General features: G+C 45.5%; 1 protein-coding gene across 8 annotated transcripts in view; it reads right to left on the bottom strand.

Annotated features, from left to right (window-relative positions):
* Positions 1 to 21544, bottom strand: part of FARP2 (FERM, ARH/RhoGEF and pleckstrin domain protein 2) — a 67432-nt gene extending 45888 nt beyond the window's left edge. For 4 of the 8 annotated variants that reach the window (XM_085232557.1, XM_085232552.1, XM_085232560.1 and 1 more), the window contains exons 1-2: positions 12933 to 13065; positions 9806 to 10040 (exon numbers count right to left, since the gene is read on the bottom strand). In XM_085232557.1, the coding sequence (XP_085088683.1) occupies positions 9806 to 10009 (204 nt within the window). In that variant the 5' untranslated portion in view covers positions 10010 to 10040; positions 12933 to 13065. Of the gene's footprint in view, positions 1 to 9805; positions 10041 to 12728; positions 12908 to 12927; positions 13066 to 18012; positions 18153 to 20943; positions 21114 to 21405 lie in introns of those variants that run through there. The other 4 variants (XM_085232555.1, XM_085232556.1, XM_085232553.1 and 1 more) reach the window with 4 other exon arrangements.
* Positions 21545 to 22311: the final 767 nt, after the last annotated feature.

Genomic DNA, 22311 nt, shown 5'->3' with positions numbered 1-22311 from the left:
TGATGCTGTGATGTAACCAACCATCCCTTCTGAGATGCTTTTTGCAATTTCAAAGCTTACAAAAATGAAAGCTTAGCTGTGCAGCAGACAGCTCCATATCACTGTTCAATCTGCATGAAAGCAGCAGAAAGCAAGATCTTCCAAGGAATTACTTAATTACTGTCACTTTGACGTCAGGGCAAGAAGCTGCATGAATGCTCTCAGAAAGGGCCCATTTTCAATATAAGCTCACAACACGGCATACTTTCCATTCCACAGTTTTCAATTACTCTTTATATGCTGCCAGGATGACAACTAATGGTATTACTGAGCTACTAAATTATTCCACACACACAAAAAATATTAAAAAAATCCCCCAAACGCTGGACAAAATTTAACAGGCAGCTAACAAAAGCTTCCTCCAGCAGCCCAGCCCTAACTGAACTACAGACTCTTAAGAAGTCCTCATGAGAAGGCAGTTCAGTGTATCAGATTTTTTCAAATCAACTTGTACGTTCAGCTCAAAACTCCTTAAAACCATGCAAGTGTGGAACCCTGACAGCGATACTGCAGCTGGTGATGGCACTAACCCAGCTCCACGCAGAACCCATGCCTGTACTGAGGGTGAATAATGCATTCAGGCTGCAGGCGCTTCAGCTAAAGCTTTGCAGTCTTCATAAAGGTTTTCTAATGAGATGATCACTTTTTTTTCCCCTCCTCCCTCAAAGAGCTGTGAGATTCTGGAATTTAAATTGAAATTATTACTGTTTGCCTAACGAACAGATCATCTTTCCCACGGAAACAGGAAGACAAGGCAGGTGAGCTGAGCAGAGCAGCAGCATTCTCAGGGTTTGCCCCACTAAGAAGAGCTGCCCAGGCCTCAGCTGCCCACACGTGTGAAGGAGCAGCCAGCCCAGACAGCCTGACGTGCCTGTGCCTTTTTTTCCATTGAGAAACTGAGGGCCCACTCAATCCAAATTCGAGAGTGCCAACGAAAGAAAACAGAAAAGAAAATTCACCATCAGTGCCTGGCAAATATGACGTTTGGAATGGTTTTACGTACATTGAAATCCACTGCTGTACACGTTCAGTTTCTCCTCCATCTCCTACCAGGATATGGGGATGCCCACTAAAATCAACACGATGCTCATGTCAGTGCTGCATACTGGTTAGCAAGGGAAGACCCCCCCTTTGCTGCACCATCCTAGCTCAGCAAGGCAGCATAACAAGCGAGGCACACGCAGCATGCATTTTCTGCAGACCGCAGTTCAGAATTATCAAAGCCAATTCTTCCTCAGTACCTCCCAAATCTGTCCTCTAGAACATCTTAACTTTCTACTTCCACGTACTTTAACTTTAAAACAACCCTCCTAAAAAAAAAAAAAACCCAACGCTAAAAAAAGTATTCCTCTCGTTTTCCTGAGCAGACACACTGCCCTCGCTCAGGCTTTCCAAAACCGAAATACAATTTGGCAGCAGTTAGGCTGGAAAAGTTTCAGTCCAAATGCCAGGAGTTGGGAAAAACGGAGAGTTACAAAACAGAGGTACAGAATGGAAACTTCTGTGCAAGCCAGAGCTGCAGGAACCACTGGCTGCCAGCTGCAGCAAATAGCAGCTGACCTGGGACTTTGTGCTGCAGGAATCTGCAACTGTTTGGAGACTGAACCCTCCAGTAAACAGCATATCCATGGAAGGAAGCATTTTATGTTTTACACCACTGCTGATAAAGGGCCAGGGCAGAGCACACGAAGTTAGAGGAATCCAAATAAAGACTCCCTCGTTTAAAAATGCAGTGTTTTTTTTCCTTCTTGGTGCACTGCAGCGGCCTTCCCAATGAAAAAGTGATCTCTCCTTTTTTGGCAGAGTGAAAAATGGTAATCGATGATTACATCTAGGAGTTACACTGAACTTGTTATTTCCTTTCTTAACCAGAAATATACAAACAAGTCAGTGATTGTAGAGCTCTGTTTATCTACGTTCCTTCTAAAGTCTGTTAGATCTCTGTCCAAACATAGCTTGAAACATCAAAAACACTTCAGAAGCTCCCTGATACTAAATATCATGAATGCTACGTATAAACAAAAATGGCATTTATGAATACAGACTATGCATAAACCATATTTATTATAAAGAATGAGATGGCAAGGAATACCATTCATTAAGTAGCAGCTTTCAAGCTAAAATGTGGGGATATTAAAGCTCCACATTTAGTTTTTTAATCCAGAGGTTGGAAAAGTAAAGATAATCATCTTTTTTAGTACTTCTTAAGTTTCCTCTATTTTGACTGGAACAAATAGCTCGTATGGAAATGGTTCCTGCCTCCATACACAGACATGGAGACCTGCTAAAGGGAGATGCATCATTTCTATAAATCCCTGCGCTCAGCCAAACGTGCCTTAAATGCTATTTAGCTTTCTGAGCATTCCCTCTGCCACTTCATCCCATGGCTGTTTCTACCTGTCACTTACCAAAAGCAATCCTGATTTGTCCCAGAATTAGGCCGATGGCTGCAGGAGCCAACAGAACACACAAGGTTTATAAAACTGCTTCCAATCGTTACTGGTATCAACATACTCAAGGGAACCAAAATAATTACGATGAGATTCCTACCAATAGGACTAATCCTATCAGCCCGTTTCCAGAAGTTCAAACACCCACAGCTACATAGCAAACAGTATTTGGGAAGCTTCCATTCGTGCTCTCAGCCCACATCTGGGCAGTACGTCTTGCTGCAGAGCTGACTGCACAGGAGCACTGCTGCTATGCACCCACCCCATGGCTAAAATAGCTGCTGCTTCCAACACCCGGACACTTAGCTACCACAGCCACAAGTTAAACACACAGTTTGCTCTCCATCTTTCTTCTTTAGCATCCCACAGATCGTTTTAAGCACCGTTTATCACTGACCTGCAACTATGGCAAACTTAAATTAGCACATCCTATGCGAAGTATGAAATTATACACGTGGAAACAGGAGAGTGAGGCACAGCTCCCGTCACCACACGGGTTCCATCTGTGCTGGTCCTGCTTCCAAGCTCAGGCTGTGTGATTTTAGGAGCAAGCCTTCAGCAGAAGGACTCCGACCTCACACACCAAGATTTGTAAGCAGTACCAAGCTACAACAACCTCAGCCCGTGTGCTGCTTTCCATGGAGAAGACACAGTCACCTCCGTCAGCGTGACAGCAGAACCTCTTTGGCTCCCTTCTGGGTAGCTTGAAAACTCTTCTTCTTTTACAGGTTGAAATGGCGAAGCAGTGCAACTGTGGAGATTCACCACCACTCTAAAAAGGATTTATTACCTCTTTGCCAATTCAGATGGTGCACATTTTCACCTTAAGTCCGGCTTCTTTTTTTTTTTTTTTTTTTTTTTTTTTTAAGGAATTTTTGTCACAGTATTTCTACATAGCATTCAAATCAAGTTCATTCCAACATGGGAATTGCAAAATCAAATTTTTGAGCCATTTTAAGCTACATTATTATGGAACGTATTTGGCATAATTTTTAAAAAACCTATAAAATTAAGATTTTTCCACAGGATTATTTTTTTCCTACAATTTCTGATTTATTATTTTTAATAGAATCTGCAGCCAAGTTACTGTATAAATGTAAGCCTCTGGCACATTAATTAAGGTTAGCTTTAAAATCACTTAGAAGTTCATGAAGCACTACAGCAGCTCACTGCCAGCTGAACCAGCTCTACCCAACAAACGTGCTCCTCCAGCTGGATGGACCTGCTGGATGCCTGGAAGTAGGAAAACAGTAATTTGTTGACATGGGAAAAGATCCCCAAGAGGGAGGGAATTATGCGAACAAAACTGGGAAACGTGTATTCCAGCAAGTAGCACGTGGAGACAAAATGGTCCCAAGCTCCAAGAGAGATCTAGTGCTGAAATACACAAGCTGCATGCAGAAGATCCACCTAAATGTGACGAGGAGATGAGCAAAATTCTCAGTTATTTTCCATACTGGAAGAGAAGAGAGCCCTCGTCTGCATGCTCTATTAGATGGGTGCACTGTGTCAAGCTTTAAGCAACTTGGTGGCTGAAACCAAGAAGGGATGCGAGTGCCTAGTTATAAAAATGACCCCTTTTGACAGCACCAGGATGCCCTCAGAAACAAGCAGTGTGCCACTTCAAGAAATTAGTGCTCCTAACGGAACATCTCAGTACCCATTTGGCTCACATAGGCTGTAGAACAGTTCAATCCAGGCAAAGAAACTACATGATGAGAGATTGATGATGGCTATTTTTCCTCCCAGTGCTGCTAACGACACTCATTTGTGCAAATCACAACATCTCCTTCACCGTGCCACTCCATGGCACGTGAACTACATGGACTCTAGGAATTTGCATGGCATCATTTCACACTTATTTATATAAATACACACGTGTATATGCAAGATAGAGTGTGTTATTTTAAATACAGTGCTTTGCCTCCCTTTACTCACAGATTATAACACCACAAGCCTTTGTCCGGCAATTACACTTATGTGTCAAATACCAGCTAGCTGGCATCAACAGGACTGGACCTGGGCTTTCACCAGGAGGCATGAAGGCACTACACATTTCATTTGGCATTTCTGTGTTCATCCAAAGCCCAACCATGGACACACAGTCAGACACAGCAGCTGAAGCTTAGCTCTGGCCATGCTAACACCCAAACCCCGCAGGGCTCACAGGGACCCAACAGAGCCGACAGCCCAGAGCTATTCGTAAATACAGCAGCTTGCTATAGACTACACGGGCAAGGTTACTTTCCCATAATACTCCCTATGTGTCTCAAACGAAGAGGATCAACCTCAGGGAAGATTATAAACTTGTTTTATGTGTAAACTTCCACATAAAGTGCCAAAAAAAGGCTGGCACTTAGCTGTGAGAAGCCTACCTGAGAGAAATATTTTAAAACACTAAGGAAATAAGAGAGTCATAACAGATTCCCCACACAAATCAGGCCTTTTGTTTCATAGGGAAGATCAGAAGTATCTTTTCATAAGGTTTTGTACCTAATTCAACCTTTCTCTATTTGATGTAAGCTATTAGCTGTCCTAACATCATTCCCCGCTGTACTTTGGACACAGCTTTGATACCACAGCACAGTTAATAAATACCAGCAGGCCAGATGAGCTAAGGCTGGAGCTCTGCTGGTTCTCCCACTTCCAGCAGACTTCCCCATGTCTGCAGCTTTGGGCTGGCTCCCCCAGTCTGCCAGAGAAGCAGACTAAGAGGCCCAACACTGCTAAGCCAGGCTGATTTCAGATAAACAGGACAGCTCTAATGAGGAGTTTCCACGAAACAGGTTTTTTGGTTTTGCTGTTTATTAGCTTAAAAAATACTTCACCACTTCCATTTTGCATTAAGGTTGCAGCAAGCACAGAGCATAAGCATTCTGCCAGAAGAAGCAGAAGAAAAGCGACCCAGGGAGCAGGGAAGTCAAACATGTAAGTCCAGATCTTGGGACTGGGAAAGTGCACCTGCACACAAGCATTTCTCAGCTGCCAAGTGCCTTTCTGGCTTTCTGAACCCCTTTTGGAGCCTTCACCTCCCCCAGCTTGACATGAGCAGGCGTTAATAGTTCAAATTCTTCATCTTACATTTGTCCATTTCAAGTCTGGGAAGAGACAGCTTCTGATATTAACAGAGCAAGACTTCAGGAGCGTCCCTAAACTTGCAATACAAACCCCCAACATCCAACATCACAGTCCTTAAAAACCCCAAACCTCTCATGCTAGGTGTCACCATCCCAGCACAGATCTGAAAGGCTCATTTTCTATTATCACCTTCTTACACAAGCAGGCGCATTGAAGCCCTTGCCAACAATGCTGTAATGTGTTACAAGGAGAAGCAGATGGCACAAAGGCATGCTTTTGCAACCCTGTTTATTGGATGTTCCCAAGGTTGTGCTATCAGCAGACGCCTCGCTCAATGCCAAGTCCTTTCTTTGGGAGGTACCAGCTGAAAGGTTCTCAGACCTGCCTCTAAGCATGCCGTATTTCTGTGGCTGGCGCTGCATTTTCCTCACAAGTTCCTAATTTTTAAATAAAGCACACGAAGTTAGGTTGTGTGTTAGCTACTTTGGAAGATATTTGAAAGGGATTCACTAAAGGAGTTGAACCACTGCACATACGTGAGAATTAAGCCATGCATCGGTTCACCTTACTTGATCCCTTCCAGACAGAACAATTCCAAGCAGGAAGCTCTCAGCACGCTCCCAATAAGTTAAAGGAAGCTTAAGGAGAGGTCAGCTTCACATCAGCTCTGTGTTAAGCTGAGCAATACAGCTCTCCTACATTTATTGCTGCCTTTATATTGCACTTGTGTTTCAAGGACTGTGATAACACTCGATCTGCATTTCACTAAAAGGATTCTGGGTTTTAAGCTTCACAGGAATACTCACATTATTTCTGCTTTTCTGAAATATAACCTTTTTCCCCCCATATAATGGGACATCTGACATCGAAAGAACTGCAAGTAATAAATTGTTCCTATAATACCAACTTCATACCTTCCCTTAGAAGAAGCCTGTCTACGAAAGCCATGGCTTTACCTTTCCCCACCCAATACCACACTCCTACATAGCATCAGAAGAGTCAGGTCCCCAAACACAAAATAACAGGTTTATAAAGCACACGGCAGAACCCAAAAGTTGCAAAGCTTCAATTACTTTATTTTAAACCCTACAATAACTCCAAACGTTGAACAGTGAATTACTAACTTTTGCTGCTGAGGTCAGACAAAAATAAGCCCTAAGGCTGCTGATTTGCCATATTTAGGATGGCCAAAGCGGAGCAATGACAAACATCTGGTATGATTCTTTCTGGAATTTTGACTATTTCTTCCCAGCCGGAGAAGCAGAGCACAGAGCTTACAGAGAACACAGCATCTCGATTCTTTCGGTACAGCGCTTAATAGGATTCAAGCAGCCTGCCCTCCCACGTATTTAAGCTGTTAATACTTCTGCAGCAGTGGGGAAAAGCCTTCATGGAACAAGGAGCTGAGCACACAGAGCACAAGGGAGCAGACACGGGGAAGCCTCCTGTACCACATCCTGCATGGGGACACAACGGGCAGGTAGGGTGCATGGGAAAGGGAGCAAAGCCACGGGGCAAGGAAAGCTGCTGCTGTAGCACAACATCAAATGCTTCTCACTGCCAAAGTCTGAAGTAGGAAAAGAGATGTGCAGCAGGAAAAAAATGCTAAGTTCTACTCAAAAACAAGTTGGTAAACTTCAAGTATAACTACCTCACCTGCTGGCTCAGAGTGCTCATGTGTAGCACTGAACATAACTCCCATGAGGAAGCACACATTTCCCACAGAACAACATCTTTAATTCCACGTTATAGCAGCAATTCCTTTCAATGCCCTACAAGCCAGTGCAGGGAAGAAACTGAGCCAGAGCGAGCAGATAGCAGTGCTCTCATATAAATGTATGACCTCAGAGGAAACAGGTGAAAGAAATGGGAACTGTGATCTTTGTAACCTGCACCTGCTATTTCACTTACCTGGGTTTTAGGACAGCACAGACCTATCTGCCATCAGTATCTGCCAGCAATGGCATGGAAGCAGTCCCACTGCTCCCTCTAATGCAGATGTGCTGTGCTCAGACAGACCAAACAGATACAGACGTAATACCTTCCATGTGCAGCTCTACTGTAAGCGAACACAAAAGCACCCAGCAGCTACAAAAACACAGCTTCCTCCACCTGCAAATTCCTGCAGCGCTGCTGCTCACACTGCTGCCTTTCAGGACCCTCACCAGCTAAGAGGACAAACTGAACTCAGCTCACACTGCTCCACTTACACAAGCCTGCCTGATTTTTTATGCTGATCCAAGGCCTCCAAGAAAAAGGGAAAGTTGGCAGAGCTTCTATTGGAAGACCCCACTTACTTTGAAGTAAATTGAGTTTTCCAGCCATTTATCTCATACAGTTTGCAAAAGCACCCATTTGGGCAGATCTACCTTAGAGGGGACAGATGTCCCTTGGTATGGTACATGGAAGATATAAGCTAAATGTAAGCAGGAGAAAGACCACAAAAATGAAGTGGTTTGGAAGGGAAAATAGAAAGCATAATCATACAAATTTCAGTTTTTTAAACTATAGAAAGCATTTAAGTATTTCTCCAAGTCTTAGCATTCAGGACACATTCCTCAGAGAGAAGTTCTTCCTCAGTGTGCTTTAAGCATCAGCTCCCTTAAATAGATTAAATTCACAATTAAAAACTTACGATGCAGAACAGAGACCCTGGATCTTAGACAGAAGACAGTGTATTTTAGTGTACTGAACCTTTAACTCACTCTTCGAGGTAATACCATAACAGCAAGGAAGGATTTCCCTTTCTATTTTACACCCCATCCCATCAGTCATGCCATTTTGTCCGTCCCTTTTTTGCTCTCCGGGGAGTTAAAAAAAAAAAACTTGGCTTAAATGGGGAAGAGCTACCAAAGGAAGGTATCCACCAGCATCTGCCACAACACAGGTAAGTATTTTAAACAGGCACTGGATAAAGGAGAAAATAAGAAGAAAAAGTAGCAGCAATGTACCCTCTTCAATTTAAATTGCTGGTGTGGATCATTTTAGGCTGCCTTCTAAGAGATACAGAATATTAACCTCCTCCTTCAGTTCCCCACAGCTCTGCAGAGAAAGAGCCCCTCCGCAGAAGATGACTACTGTGCCAACAAGCATCTTCTGAGGACAAAATTCTTCACTGTAGTCCTAAAGGCAGCAGGGAGAGTGTCTTTTGCCATGATATGCATCTCCCTTTGATGGCAGAATCAAAAGAAAGGCTTTTGTACTTATTCTTCAGTTCTGCTCCTCTTTAAGACTTCACCACCTTCCTTAACTTCAGAGTTTTAAAGAAAACAGATAATAAAAACCACGAACGGTTCTCTCCAATAAACTTTTATATGCAAGCAAGATCCACGTTTAACCAGTAAAATGGCACAACTTCCTTGGGAGCACCACATCATTTTCAGATTAATTGCCCACGCCTCCTGAGCTCCCACTAGAGACACTTTTGCCTCCCTGGGAGGCTCAGACAAGCAGCAAAGCACATTCCACCTCTACACACTGTGCCCCAGACCCAGCTCCAGCTCTGGGCAAGCACTGCTGCAGCCAGAGCCTCAACCCCTCTACCACAGCTGCTTCACCATGAATCTCTCCCACTGCTGCCACAAAAAGCTATCCATCCAAAGCTATGTCTCCTAGTTAGCAAACACGACTGACTTGCTGTAACCAAGAATGAAACAAGAATTTTAAGAACTTTTTTTTTTTAATTACTACTTTTATTTGAAAGAGAACCACCCCGGTTTGAGTGTGGTTCGTACTCCTCAAGGCAGATTTCCCCGGTTGCTAAGCAAGCATACTTTTAAATACTGATTTTGAAGCGTGACAACAAGCAAAAACTTTCTAACATGAACAAGTCCACTTGAGGATACAAATTATTACAATTATTAACGAAAAGTAGCAAATAAAAAAGCCTTTCTGCTCTCCCAGCTGCCAAAGCAATGGAGATGCATACGGCAAACAAGAAGTTTGGCACAAGACATTTGGTGCTCCCCCAAAGCAAATAACAGTTAGAATTTCTTGTGAAAGTATGCGCTTCTATTTAAATAAATGTCTGGTAAAACCACAAACATCTGTTACTCTACAAGATTTTAAAAAGCAAGGGGTCCTACTCATTTAGCTACTCCTAAGCAGGTAAAATCCCTACAGGAATCTCTTCTCTGATATTGCCTCAAAATGTCCCAGCTCTGTTTTGCAGCACATCCCATCCGCTTTACATTATCCAAAGCCAAGCGTAGTTGAAATCAGGTTCAAACCTCTCTTACCTCAATGTCAAGTACTTCCACTGTGTTGTCCAACATCTTTATCTTGATCTGTAGGTCCCTCTCATGCGTTCTGGCAGGCGATAATGCCATTGCAGTAGAGAGATTCTGTCCCGGCTCCAAAGTGCTCACCCCAGCGTTCTTCTGGACACCCAAACGAGAGCCAGGAGTCTGCAGGACCCTGTATGTTCCTTCTATCTCTCCCATTTCTCAACACCAAGCAAAGTCCAAATGAAACCTAGAATAGAGAATTACAGCATCCCACGTGAAAACACCATCAACACATAGCCCTTATCTCTTCATCCCATCATCAAAACAAAGAATAAACGTGATGAAATACTGGTAAAAAAAAAAAAATCCAGCTGCTGAGAAGAAGGATAACTTGCAGAAGACAGTTAGAAAATAGGATATTCAAACTTTTGCCCTCCCCTATCCTTAAGCGCTGACATTTTAATTTCCGCCCAATTAATTTTTCTGCTGATTTTGCTCCCTAAACCAGGTCACCACAACCAGCAAACACTGCTGACGGCACAAGAAAAGCCACGAGGAACAGCTAAGAGGAGTGCAAGGCTCCTCCTTCAGTGGTACCAAACCGTTCCACTGGCTTTGCTACAAAGTCAGCACACACCCCGAGATAACAGGAGCAATTAACTTTCTTCATCCTTTAAAGTGATGACTCTCATAAAACTGTGACCATTTCAACCAATGCTGGCGGCTCAGAGCTGCCATAATGCAGATTTCTGTGGCAGATAACTGGATCTTACTAGCAAGCTTGCACTGTACCCAGGCTAAATCAGCGGGCAAAAATCTCACTTAAAGAGATCTACTGTAGCTCGAGCAGGCCAACCTCTACAGAGTATCCTTGCTTTCATGGTGTGGCAGCAGTTGTTGCAAGCAGAACAGATGTTTAATTTGACGCAGAGGAAAAAAAACACAACAAAAGCCCTCAGAGCTGTTGTTTGTGTTCCCAACGCCATTTAGCAGGGCCAAACATTTGGTGCCATGTGCTATGCAAGGATGAGAACACAGAAGAGGGGATCAAGCTGCTCAGCAGTTTCCAGATCTGCAGCCTGCTCCTGGGTGCAGCACACAGCTTCCTACCTGCTCCAAGGGAACAGCAGCTCCAAAGGGCAGCCTCTGCAGCTAGGGCCAGCTGTTGTGCTCTGAGGCTTGTACAGCCCACCTGGACAAACTTACCGTGGCACAGGAGACATGCCTGAGCAGCACACCTATCCCTGCTAAGGGGCTGGGCTGGCTCCGTCCTTCAGAGACCACCCCAGCAGCACAGCTGGAAACCACCACGGGGAGGCAGCCCCAGCCCTCCTGCTGCTGATTTTCACAACAAGAAAGCATGAGAAAGATGATCTCAACCTGAGAAGTATGCACATACTGCCCATTGGCTGACCTACCAGTCCCAGTTATGATAAATTAGAAGGAAGTTCCTTTCTCAGACTGTTTTGTGTATTTTATTTCACCATACTCTCCTGATTGTGCGGCCGCTCATCCACTGCCAAGACCTAAAACCTTTAGATCACAAGACTGGAAACCACCTCCACAGCAGAAATCTGCAGACACTTGCACAGGTAACATCCCTAACTACCAACACAAAGAGAAACCAAAGCTGGCTGCCACAATATCACTTTGATACAGAATCCCCTAGAACTTGAAAGCGTAGAAAGGTTTTGCTACTGTTATCCAGAAGCTTACAAGCAACTCAAGTTAACTCAGAATTAATTATACATACCACTATTAGGTTATTTAGCAGAGAACCACTCCACAAACACGTTCATCCTGCTCTAAGTCAACAGCCACTACGAGGGACAGGCACTGCTGGGGGTGCCTAAGGAATAAAGCCCTCCAGCAGCCTTCTGCTCAGCTGCAGCCAGATGGTACCCGAAGGAATGTAACACAGGTGACCAAACTAAAAATCAACCAGGAGATCCCGGGTTTTTACTAGCTTTGGTGATAAGGCAGGAGAGAGCAAAGCCATGACAAACAAGCTGCAGGTGGCAAAGTCCTTCCTCACAGGTGTTACCAGGAAAAGTGAATGCCACCGGGCACTCTCACATCAATGCAAAATTAAAATGTCGTTAGCACGGAGTTACACCTCTCTTATGTTCACCCAGCCCATTCTTCTTTGCCTGAAGTGCTTACCTTAATCATCTCCTTAAAACAGAGACCAGACATCAAAAATAAGCAATATAGTGCTTATCAGCTAGCAACAGATGTGCAAAGGTAGCTTCAAGTAGCCCTCCAAGCACAGCATCTTCTGGTCAGTGACAGTCACTGCAGTGCTCCGTCCTCAGGCTACAGGCAGAACGAGCTGGGTACCTCGTGCTCCCATACATACAGACCTCAGGAGCCCTGTGAGGTTCCTTACAGATAGCTCTGGAAACAAGCTTCAGCTCACCAGGTGCAAGCTTTCAGCTGTTACTGCCGTCACCACCGCAGGTCACTGCTCAGAGAACCACCACGCCAGCACCACCTGATGCATCAGAAACCCAACGAATGCGCTGAGAAGAGCACGAGTCCTCAGCTGTGCGCGCCTCTCCCTTCAGCCCACGCTCCTCACTTCCAGCACAAGCTCCATCTCCCCTCCCACCACATTAAGCGGCCGTGTCCTGCCATGGCCGTGCTGTGTGCTACACCACACCAAGCAGACGACGAGCTGTCCCTGCACGGCAGCCGCTGTCCCAGCCGAGCCGCACGCCCGGGCAGGGGACGCGGCACACGCAGACAGGCCGTCGGGCTCCTCGCCGCCGAATGCACCCAAACCCCGCATTCCTTCCACCAAATCTCCCCCGACGCCTCATCGCAGCTCCATTACGACAAAACGTCCGAAGCGCGACGAGGCGGCAGCGGACCGAGCGCGGAGCAGGAGCCGGCGGCACGCGGGCACCGCCGCCCCGAACGCAAACTCACGCACCGGACGGAACTCCGGGCTCCCAGCGGTTCCCCCGGCGGCCGCAGCCCGCACCAGAGGCCGCGGCCCAGCGCCAGGCCGCTCCCCGCTCTCCGGCCCGTCCGTCGTGCCGCCCGGCTCCGGGTTCCCCTGCGCTCCCGGCCCGCTCCGCCCCGCCCCGCCCGGGGCACGGCACGGCGCACCGCACCGCACGGCGCCTCACCTCACCTCGCGGTGCCGCCCGCCGCCCCGCAGCCTCCGCCGCGTCCCCGGCCCCGCCGAGCCCGCCCCGCCCCGCCCCGCCATTGGGCGGCCCGCCCGGGGCCGGGCCCTGGGCGGCACGGCGGGGAGGGCCGCGGCCTCGCCTCGGCGGCCGGGTACGGCCAACAAAAAAGGCTCTGTTTCCCCCAGAAGCCTCCCGTCTGCACGCAGAAAGCCGCCGGTGAATCGAGGCCTCGAGCCAGGCGCGCCGCCCGGATTCCCCGTGCCCCGTGCAGGTCCATCTTATGTTCCATCAGTCCCATGCAGACCATCACTGGGTGTTACACATGATCTAACAGTAACACTGGAACATTTTGATGACATTTCATTCCTTCCGGTGATCCTGAAGGCTCAAAGACTCACGGGGAGAAATACAGGTGTTTCAGAGGTACCAAGAGGGGAATGTCTGCCCTCCAGGGCAAAATACAGGCCGTGTTTCTATCCTGGGTCAACACTTTGGCTTGTACAGGGGCACATCCTGGCCGCCTGTACCACACTTTCTGGCCGGATGTTTGTGGCTGCATAATAATATCAGGCACCAAAGGGGGTGCCCTGATCTGCCGTAGGGACATGATGGGAGTCCCTTTAGCAATGAAAATCGGAATGTTGACCACAACATCAGTAGGCCATGTACCTATTACTGGAGGGATTACTGAGCCTCCCACCTCCAACAACCTCCCCCAAGCTGCAAGTAGGCCACACCACTTGGGTCCTACCTGCACCTTCCAAGGCCATTTTACTCTATGGGTGCAAGGATCTAAATTCTCAGGGGCAGGGAGCAAAAGATTATTTTCATTACCAATCAGGGGTCTTGATGATCAGTGCCCGTAATTTGGATCCTAAGCAGGGTGGCCCATGTTGTCTGCAACATTCTCAAGGCACTAGGTCTACCATCTTGGGGTCTTTCATTCAGGTCCCGCAAGGTTTCATAGAGTCTTTTTGACCACCCCTGCAGGGACTGGGAGTTTGTCTTCAGGGCAGCCTTAAGAATACCATTATAACGTTCAATGAGGCTTTCCCCCATTGGATTATATGGCAGGTGGAATCACCATTTGATGTTGTTTTCTTCTGCCCAGCGTTGTATCATTGCACCAGTAAAATGAGTTCCTTGGTCCCTCTCGATGACTTGAGGTGTCCCGTAGGCAGACATCAGTTTGGTGAGTGCCTTGATGGTATATGCCTGGTTTGCTTTCGGCACTGGATAGGCCTGCAGTAGCCCACTTGCGGTGTTGATGCAGGTCAGGGCATATTTCGCCCCCTCAGACCGAGGAAGGTGCCCGATGTAATCAACCTGCCATCACTGGAGAGGATTGTGTCCTCTAGCAAGATGGGCTGTTGTTTCAGGCAGCGGTCTCGGTCTCATCCTGGAGCAAGCGTCACAATCCCAGCATGCCTGGACAATGTCAGGTAGCTGTATGGGCAGTCCCCATGCTTTAGCAGCTGCCCACATTGTCTTTTGTCCCACATGCCGTAGCTTCTGATGTAACCAACAGGCGATGTTCTCAGATGGTGAATTCTCTATCCATCCCCAGCGTGTTTCCCTCCTGAACGCGACTCTTCTGCGGTTGACCGACCAGTATTTCTTTTGGTGCATCACTGTGATACGTTACTGGGCCTAGGATCTTCTGGAGTTCTTCTTTCAAAGGGGATGAAGACAGACTACTCCTCTGGTTGAGATAGGCGACCCATTGTGCCACTGTTTGTGCTTGGGCCACCCCTGTTTTAGGAAGGTGGTTCAGATCTTTTACCCACCCCTGAATCGGCAGAGTGGTCTTGACTATAACTTCAGCCGTTTGAGTTACTGCCTGCAATGCCGAACAGGCAGCCAATAACTGTTTTTCAATCATACTGTATCTTTCTTCTGCTCCATGCCAAACCTGAGACCAGAAACCAATGGGGATCCGAACAGAACTCTGGCATTGCCACAGGCCCCAACCGAAGCCATCTTGAGTGATGTGAACATCCAGCTCGGCTGGGAGGTAGGATCAAATATACCCAATGCCTGGGCTTGTTTAACTGCCAGTTTCGCCTGTTGAAAAGCATCCTGTTCTGTTTTCCCCCAATCCCAAAGCTGCTCCTTTTTTGTGAGTCTATACAGTGACCTTAGCAGCTGCGCTAGGTGAGGTATAAAAGAACGCCAATAACCCAGTACACCTAGAAACTCTTGCAGCTGCTTCGATGTTGTAGGGACTGGGAATGCCTGAACCTTATCTATGCAGCACTGGGCAGTACTTCGGTCTTTCCTGACCAAACCACCCCCAGGAATTTTATGGACAGGCCCGGACCTTGCACCTTTTGGGGATTTATAGCCCATCCCCTCTGTTGTAAATAGGCGGTTAATGAATCCGCCACCTGTCCTACTGCCTCCAGTGAGTCAGATGTCAGCAGGAGATCATCAATATAGTGATACAAGTTAACATTATCAGTTTTTTTCCAATCAGCCACTAGATTGTGACAATACATTGGTGAATGCACATGCCCCTGTGGCAGGACCTGAAAGGTCCACTGCCTCCCTCCCCATGTAAATGCAAATTGATCTTGCGATTCTTCAGTAATTGGGATACTGAAGAACGCATTTGCTAAATCTAGGACACAATGATAGGTTTTTATCTCCCTACTCAATGTGTCCATTAGGGAGGCAATATTGGGTACAGCTGCATGAATAGGCGGCGTGACCTTATTTAATTCCCTGTAATCTACTGTCATTCTCCATGTGCCATCCGACTTTCGCACTGGCCATATGGGGGAATTATATGGGCTGTGGGCAGGTCTTATAATGCCCACTTATTTTTTTAATTCCTGCACCGTTTTTGATATTCCGTCCTGCCCACCCGGGAGTCTGTACTGTCTCACATTAGTAATCCAGCGCGGTTTCGGCAGGCAAATTGGCCCATGTTTCACATGGCCTCTTAATATTACCTGCAACACCCGGATACTGATACATCTCTGTCGAAGTCTGAACTCTCCCACGGTTGTCTGGAGACCAGACCGCATAGAATATCTATGCCCAAGATGTATTCCTGGACTGGGGCAATAGATACTTTATACTCCCGGGGTGGGAGATGCCCAACCCCCAGTTTTAACCATGCTTGGGTGACAGGAATACTTTGTCCCCCAAAACCACCAATCATCACTCTGCCTCCATGAAATTTGTTTGGATCTCCGTAAATAATTGATGTTTCTGCTCCAGAGTCCACTAATGCCATAACTCCCTGAATATTTTTTCGGGACCAATAAATTGTTAATTCTGCATAGGGCCTCCGGTCCCGTCTGGAGGCCCTATGGGGACTAACATCCCTCATCACACCATGAACTGTGCTAGGGCCAATTCTTTTGCTTCCCGTGGCTCAAGCATCGTGGCCCAAGACACCTGAGGTGGCTTTTTATTTTTTTTTCCTATTAGGAACAATGAAGTCTTCTAGGTTCCATGTTGTTGTTGGTATTCTCTCTATAACCCTTGCCCTTGGTTTCTTAGGGTAGTTTTGAAATTTTGGATTGTCCTTTAGTTGTCTCCAAAGCTGGAGAAGGACATGGTTGGGCTGGCGGTCAATCTCAGCAAATTGGACCCCAGCTCGAATTAAGTCATTAAACATTTGTTTTCGGGAGACCCTTTTTTTGTTTTTTGAGTTATAATAGGACGGAGTTCCAGGGGGTCCGTAATAAGTGGAACCTCCAGATCTGACTTAGAACTCCCGCTTTCCTGTTGAACCAGGAACTTCAGAGGTATGACTATCATCTATTGAAATACTACGGACCTGACTTAGAGACTGTAAAATTGTTTTTTTTCCTGTTAATACATTAAGTTCTTGTTCCAATTTGTCAATACAAGCTTTTAATAGCAGATTTTCACTTTCTAAGTTATCTGATCTTGTCTCAGCTTGATTTAAGGCGTTTAACAGTGGCCATGCCACTGTGGATGCAGCTAATTGCCTTTCTTTCATAGCTAAGACATCTTTGTCTAGTCCCTGAAAGTACTCTGTCATGTGCACTGGGGAAATATTCCCCAGAGTACGCAGGGGACCCCATTTCTTAATTATAGTTGCTAGTTGATAATAAGGAGATCCCAGAAACCCTGGGATCTGCCCAGGGATCATTTTATCTAGGGGAATGGTGTTCTCCCCCTTGACCCATTTATAAAATTCCACAAGAAAGACATGACATAAAGTATATTTGGTCTGGCTCGCCAATTGTATAATCAATGGATATACAGATGGTAGGGTATATCCAGGAGCTTGGCTGATGTAATTGTTATATTGGAGTAAGGAAAGAAAGGCACTCACCCTATCCTGGGCTCACGAGATAGACTCCAGTGGAGTGGATCTCCAGAGAGATCCTTCCCTACTGGCAGTCGGCTCTTAAATGGGTGTAGGAGAGGTGGAACCAGGCTCCACCCCTTCCTTTAGCACAGGTGAATTGCCTTCACCTGTGCTCCCGTGGCTGACTCCTGCTAGCCTCAGGTGATTCATCAGAGGTTCAGGCCGTGATTCAGCAGCCCCATACAGCCGTGCTCCCCACAAAGGGACACCTTCAACAAATCTCCCTGTTCTGCCTCATCGGAGCCTGTTTTTCTAGATGAGAAGTAAGAAAAAAAGAGAAACACACTGATTTCTCCAGGGAAGGATAGGTGGCCAATAACGTGACATGCAAAGAGCTATCCCATATGTGAGAACTTGGACTTTTCACAACAATTTGAAAAGCAAAACAGCAAATGAGTTTTATATTAACAAAGCACACAAATCATGCAGAACAGCCCTTTCATCCCAGAGCAGCTTCACCACTCTCACCCACAGACAGAAGGAGCTCACAAATTTAATGAGTAAATCCTGACGAGCAACACTCTCCTCCTTTAAAAAGAGAAAGGCACTAGGTTTTAAAGAGTACATTGTTGTCCATTTTCCTTAAACTGAAATGGAGCTGAACAAGCTCATTTATGGAAAGAAGAGTATGGAGAGTTGCAGGAATACACATTTTAGGTAACTCCATTCATTAAAAAAATTGATTCCAGTAAACTGAAGGCTTTTCTTAACTGAAACGGATGTTTCAATACCTTATTTTGCCTGCTATTTGCATTGCACTCCCATGGAGCAGCCAGCTTTATTTGCAGCTTAAGCACCAAGATGTGTTTGCATCCTTTAAAGCAGACACTTCAAAGTCATCTTCATTTCAATCCCTTCTTTTCTTTAACATCTGAAAAGAACACAAAGATTTCCTTGTGGGGAAAAAAAAAAAGCAGCTCATGCTAAAATGGAGAACAAATCTGATGCAATGGCTTTAAAAGCAATATCAGAACAATTAGAGAGGAAGCAGTAACTGCAGGTCTTTAGAAGCACCAACACCCTGCTGTTTGTGCTTCTCTGTGTCTTGCTCACTTTAATTGCTCGCATGAAATACGTGTGGTTTGCTAAGCTGCAGCAATCCAGTAATGAAAAAGCACTGGAGGTTCTGTGTTTAAATGCCCACACCTCGACTTGTACATGCAACTCATTTCCAGCCTTCCTACTCACCAGAGACAAAAACTATTCTTTCATCCCAGCACAAAGAGCTCAGCAGGAAACACAAGCATTGCTCTGGGACCAGTTTACTTGCCATCACCTAAACCTTAAGTAGTTTCCTTTTCATACTTGCATTCCCCATTCTTCAGGACAGATTATACAGCCCCACTGATAGTAAATGGCAGCTATTACTGCCTAAATGCAAAATCCTTCCTACAATATATCCTGTTAGAGGCTTTCGTGCTTCTACTCGTGCACTTTGGGCCAGGCTGTGAAGGGACCTGCCATTTTTGGATCCTGAGGCAGACAAAGGGATAAGAAAGAATGAGATTCCAAATACAGAAGAAAGTGTCAGCTATACACCTTGCATTCATGCTTGCTGAGGGATCCAACAGCCCATGAATGGACAATGCATTCCTAATCCCAGCTGAGCAGGGCACAAACAGAAAGTGCCCTAACAGACCAAGCCTCTGACCTACACAGCCTTTTACAAAACTGCTTGGCTGCTGAAACACACAAAACATGCTTGAGACATGGTGGTGGTGAACAGACTTGAGTCCTGAGAGAGGAAATGGATGCTATTATCATGAGTCAGCAATACATGCTTCACAGCTGTCTGCATAGAAAATAGAAACACATCTTAACCTCTATAAAGGCAAACTTCCTGATCAACCAGGCAGTACATTTGAATCATTTATATGACAAGGAAGCTAGGAGAGGAATAATTTCATTACGAGTCAGCTGCTGATATTGGAAGGATGCAACACAAAGACTAAGTAAAATCTTACCATGGTGAGATAAAAAATGGTTGTGCATAACTCTTTCATTCAACTGAAGTTAGTTTGCCTTATATTCTCCTCTTGGTCCAAATGGGATAATTAGAATTACCCTCCTACTACAGTACAGCGTAATTTCTTTCTTTAGTTGCTCACTGGATAAAGGTAAAAGCCAAGAAAGACAGCATCTGGAAAAGCTTCCAGTTCAAATTCTTTATCGTGGCAAAGAGCTACAACACAGACTGAAAAAATACTAATCTTTTCATGACATCTTTTTCAGTTATGTATTATGAAGTTCTGTTTCTTAGTAGTCTCCTATCACCTAATAAATAACTTTTGTCTCCCCTTCTATGCACAGCAGAAGATAAGATTGAGGTTGGACACCTAAAAAACAGTTTAAGCAATGTATATATGATGCATTCTATAACTGGGCTGCACATCACTAGTTTACTTCTCTAGCATGCTGTTCTGATACTCTGTGACAACATGCATAGGCATGTCCATGCCGGAGAGGTGAAGATGGATGGGTACAGATTTCATTGCAGGTAGGCCAGCTGAACCATCAGGATCTCTAGAAGGGGTGGGGGTGTTCACAGAGCCTTGGATACCACAGATCAGCGCTGCTGTCCTACTTTGGTTAAAACTGGTGCAGGTATTTTGCCTTGTACTACAGCTCTCCCATCAGTTACTGCCTAGAGACACTCAGCAGTTTGCTGCAAACATCATTACCTGCCTAAGCATAGTGTTAGCTAGGGCTGAATGCAAGGCTGATAGTTTTGCCATGGGACAGCTGCTCTTCCTTCTCCTGACCTCCTAGGACCTGGCTTCACAGTACCAGCTGCAAAGCATCTGGGAGGGAAAAATATTTCCAAAGACACATTCAGAACTTAAGCTGTAGAATTACTGAGAATTAGTGACTCCCCTGACCACATTCATCATCTGAAAGTCTTTAGTCCCAGAAGGACTCACTAAAGTACTCTGCAGTTTGTGATGGGCTGTGCTAGAACCAGACATAAGCCTACTTCCCCTGTCTGCCAGGCCCGTCCTCTGGCCTGCCTTCCACATCAACACTGACATCTCAGTAGAGACTGGGCTGCGTGGATGGGTGAATCATTCCTCAACCTGTCTCATCCCTGATAAACAAATTCTGCCTAACAGCTCAGAATTGCATCAGACCACTTCTCCAGTAGGAAAACCAAGCCAGTTTCAGCTGTTTAGTCAGGTGTTGTTCTTTACCCACAAGCCACTTGTACCCTAGGTGATAGGAAAACATGAGAGAGAAGAGTGAAATTCTATAATTTGATTCCTACACTTGACTTTCATAAGTAAAGAATAAAAGCATCATGTCAAAGTAAAAAGGGATAGCTGGATAACAGGAGTTTTGAGCTGCATTATGAACACAAAGAATGGATGACAAAGGCAAACCAATACCTATTGTTTTCTGGAGTTACTCTCTCACACTGGATTCATTTACTGTTAATATGCACCTGGAAGGACTGGAGAAATACTATTTTTTAGTATTAATGAAGATACTTTGCAAAGCAGCAGAGATTAATGAGAAACAATCATAATTAGCAGCATCTTGCTAAACCAACTACAGAAACTGACTTCCATGCCACAGAAATTTGGGAAGAGTGGGGCTGTTCTGCTTCCAATCTTAAATGCCTCTTTCTACCTCCACATCCCCAGCCATCACGCTAGAGCACTTACCACAAGGGCAATCCTCCGGGCTTTCCAGATTGCTCCCCCCCTTCGGGGCAAGTCCTCAGGAGCCCTCAGGACACATCATACCTATCAGTTCATCTTTACAAAGTGTGAAGTCCAAAAGTCTCAGATTACGACCTTCCGTATTGTCCAATTCTTTTAAACAGGCATAAGCACTTAAAAGGAAAAAAAAAAAATCAAGTCTGCTAGTTAGTGACTTCAAGTTACTAACTAAAAAATAGTGGATGTAATCCTTTTCTGTAATCACCCACTTTAACTTTCATAATTGCATTTTAAGCTAGCTCTCATGGTGAAAGTGGCAATTACAGCAGACAAATTAAGCACAACATATGTTCATACCTGTGTGAGCACGCACACACACACACACACACACACACAGAGGCAGGTACTTGCTCTGCAACTCCTGTCGGTCTGACGGGTGTGCTTGTCTAAGCATATTCCTCCTACCCAGAAGGTTCAGTCTCCAGCCAGCAGCAGTTATGAATCAACAGCATGAAACCCCAAAGCACACACAAGCTACATGCTGCACGGAAACATGGCTGCTCAGCCACACACACTGGAACAAAAGTCCAGGCAAAAACCACCAACTGTGCCACCTATTTCCTCCGTATATCGGTAAAGGTAAAAGACAAAGTCCAGTGGCATGTTGCCCCCACATGGCGAACTCATCCTACTGCAGAAGAGCGTAGATACCTCTAAAATTCCCCTAAACTTGCTTCAAGCTGTCGTAAGCATCTCAATTAACGTTAATTCTTTGATTGTAGCAGCCTAAATGTTAAGCTGACAGATCAGTGAAACCGTCTTTTCCACAAGAACACAATTTACTTCTCTTTTTCACTTAAAACTTACTTGGGTAATCTCAGCTTGCGTGTATGAAACAGTAAGGCCTTAAGAAAAATAATTAAAAAAAAAAGCAACCAACAAAACAAAACAGAGAAATCCCTTTCCCCTCCTCCCTTTCCCTGAAGTTCACCTTCTCTCCCTGTCCATCAGATCAGGCCAGTATCTGTAGCATTTGTTGCCTCAGAGCAGCTGCTCAGGGTTCAGTCCAGTCACAACTTGTACCAGGCTGTGAAGATCGACATCAAAAAGCGTTCAGGGAGAAAAACATGACACCATCAACCAGAAGCCATAATTCTCCCAAAATATGAAATTCTAACAGAAGAGAAAGATTGTGTCTCTTTTTCACATCTCTGTTAAATGCCGAAGCCTTCAGACAGTACGACTGCATGCAAGCACAGTCATACAGACATCAAAAGCAGAAAAAGCGTCTTAGGTAGAGAAGAGAAAAAGCCCCAGTCCTACTTGGTAGACAGGCTGCTTCAGAGCAAAAAGAAAAATCAAGGAACTACA

This window comes from Meleagris gallopavo, chromosome 11 (assembly GCF_905368555.1).
Source record: "Meleagris gallopavo chromosome 11, MGAL_WU_HG_1.1, whole genome shotgun sequence".
NCBI classification, from domain to species: Eukaryota; Metazoa; Chordata; class Aves; order Galliformes; family Phasianidae; genus Meleagris; species Meleagris gallopavo.
Note: the sequence above shows the minus strand (reverse complement) of the source record. Positions and strands in the feature narration are given on the sequence as shown.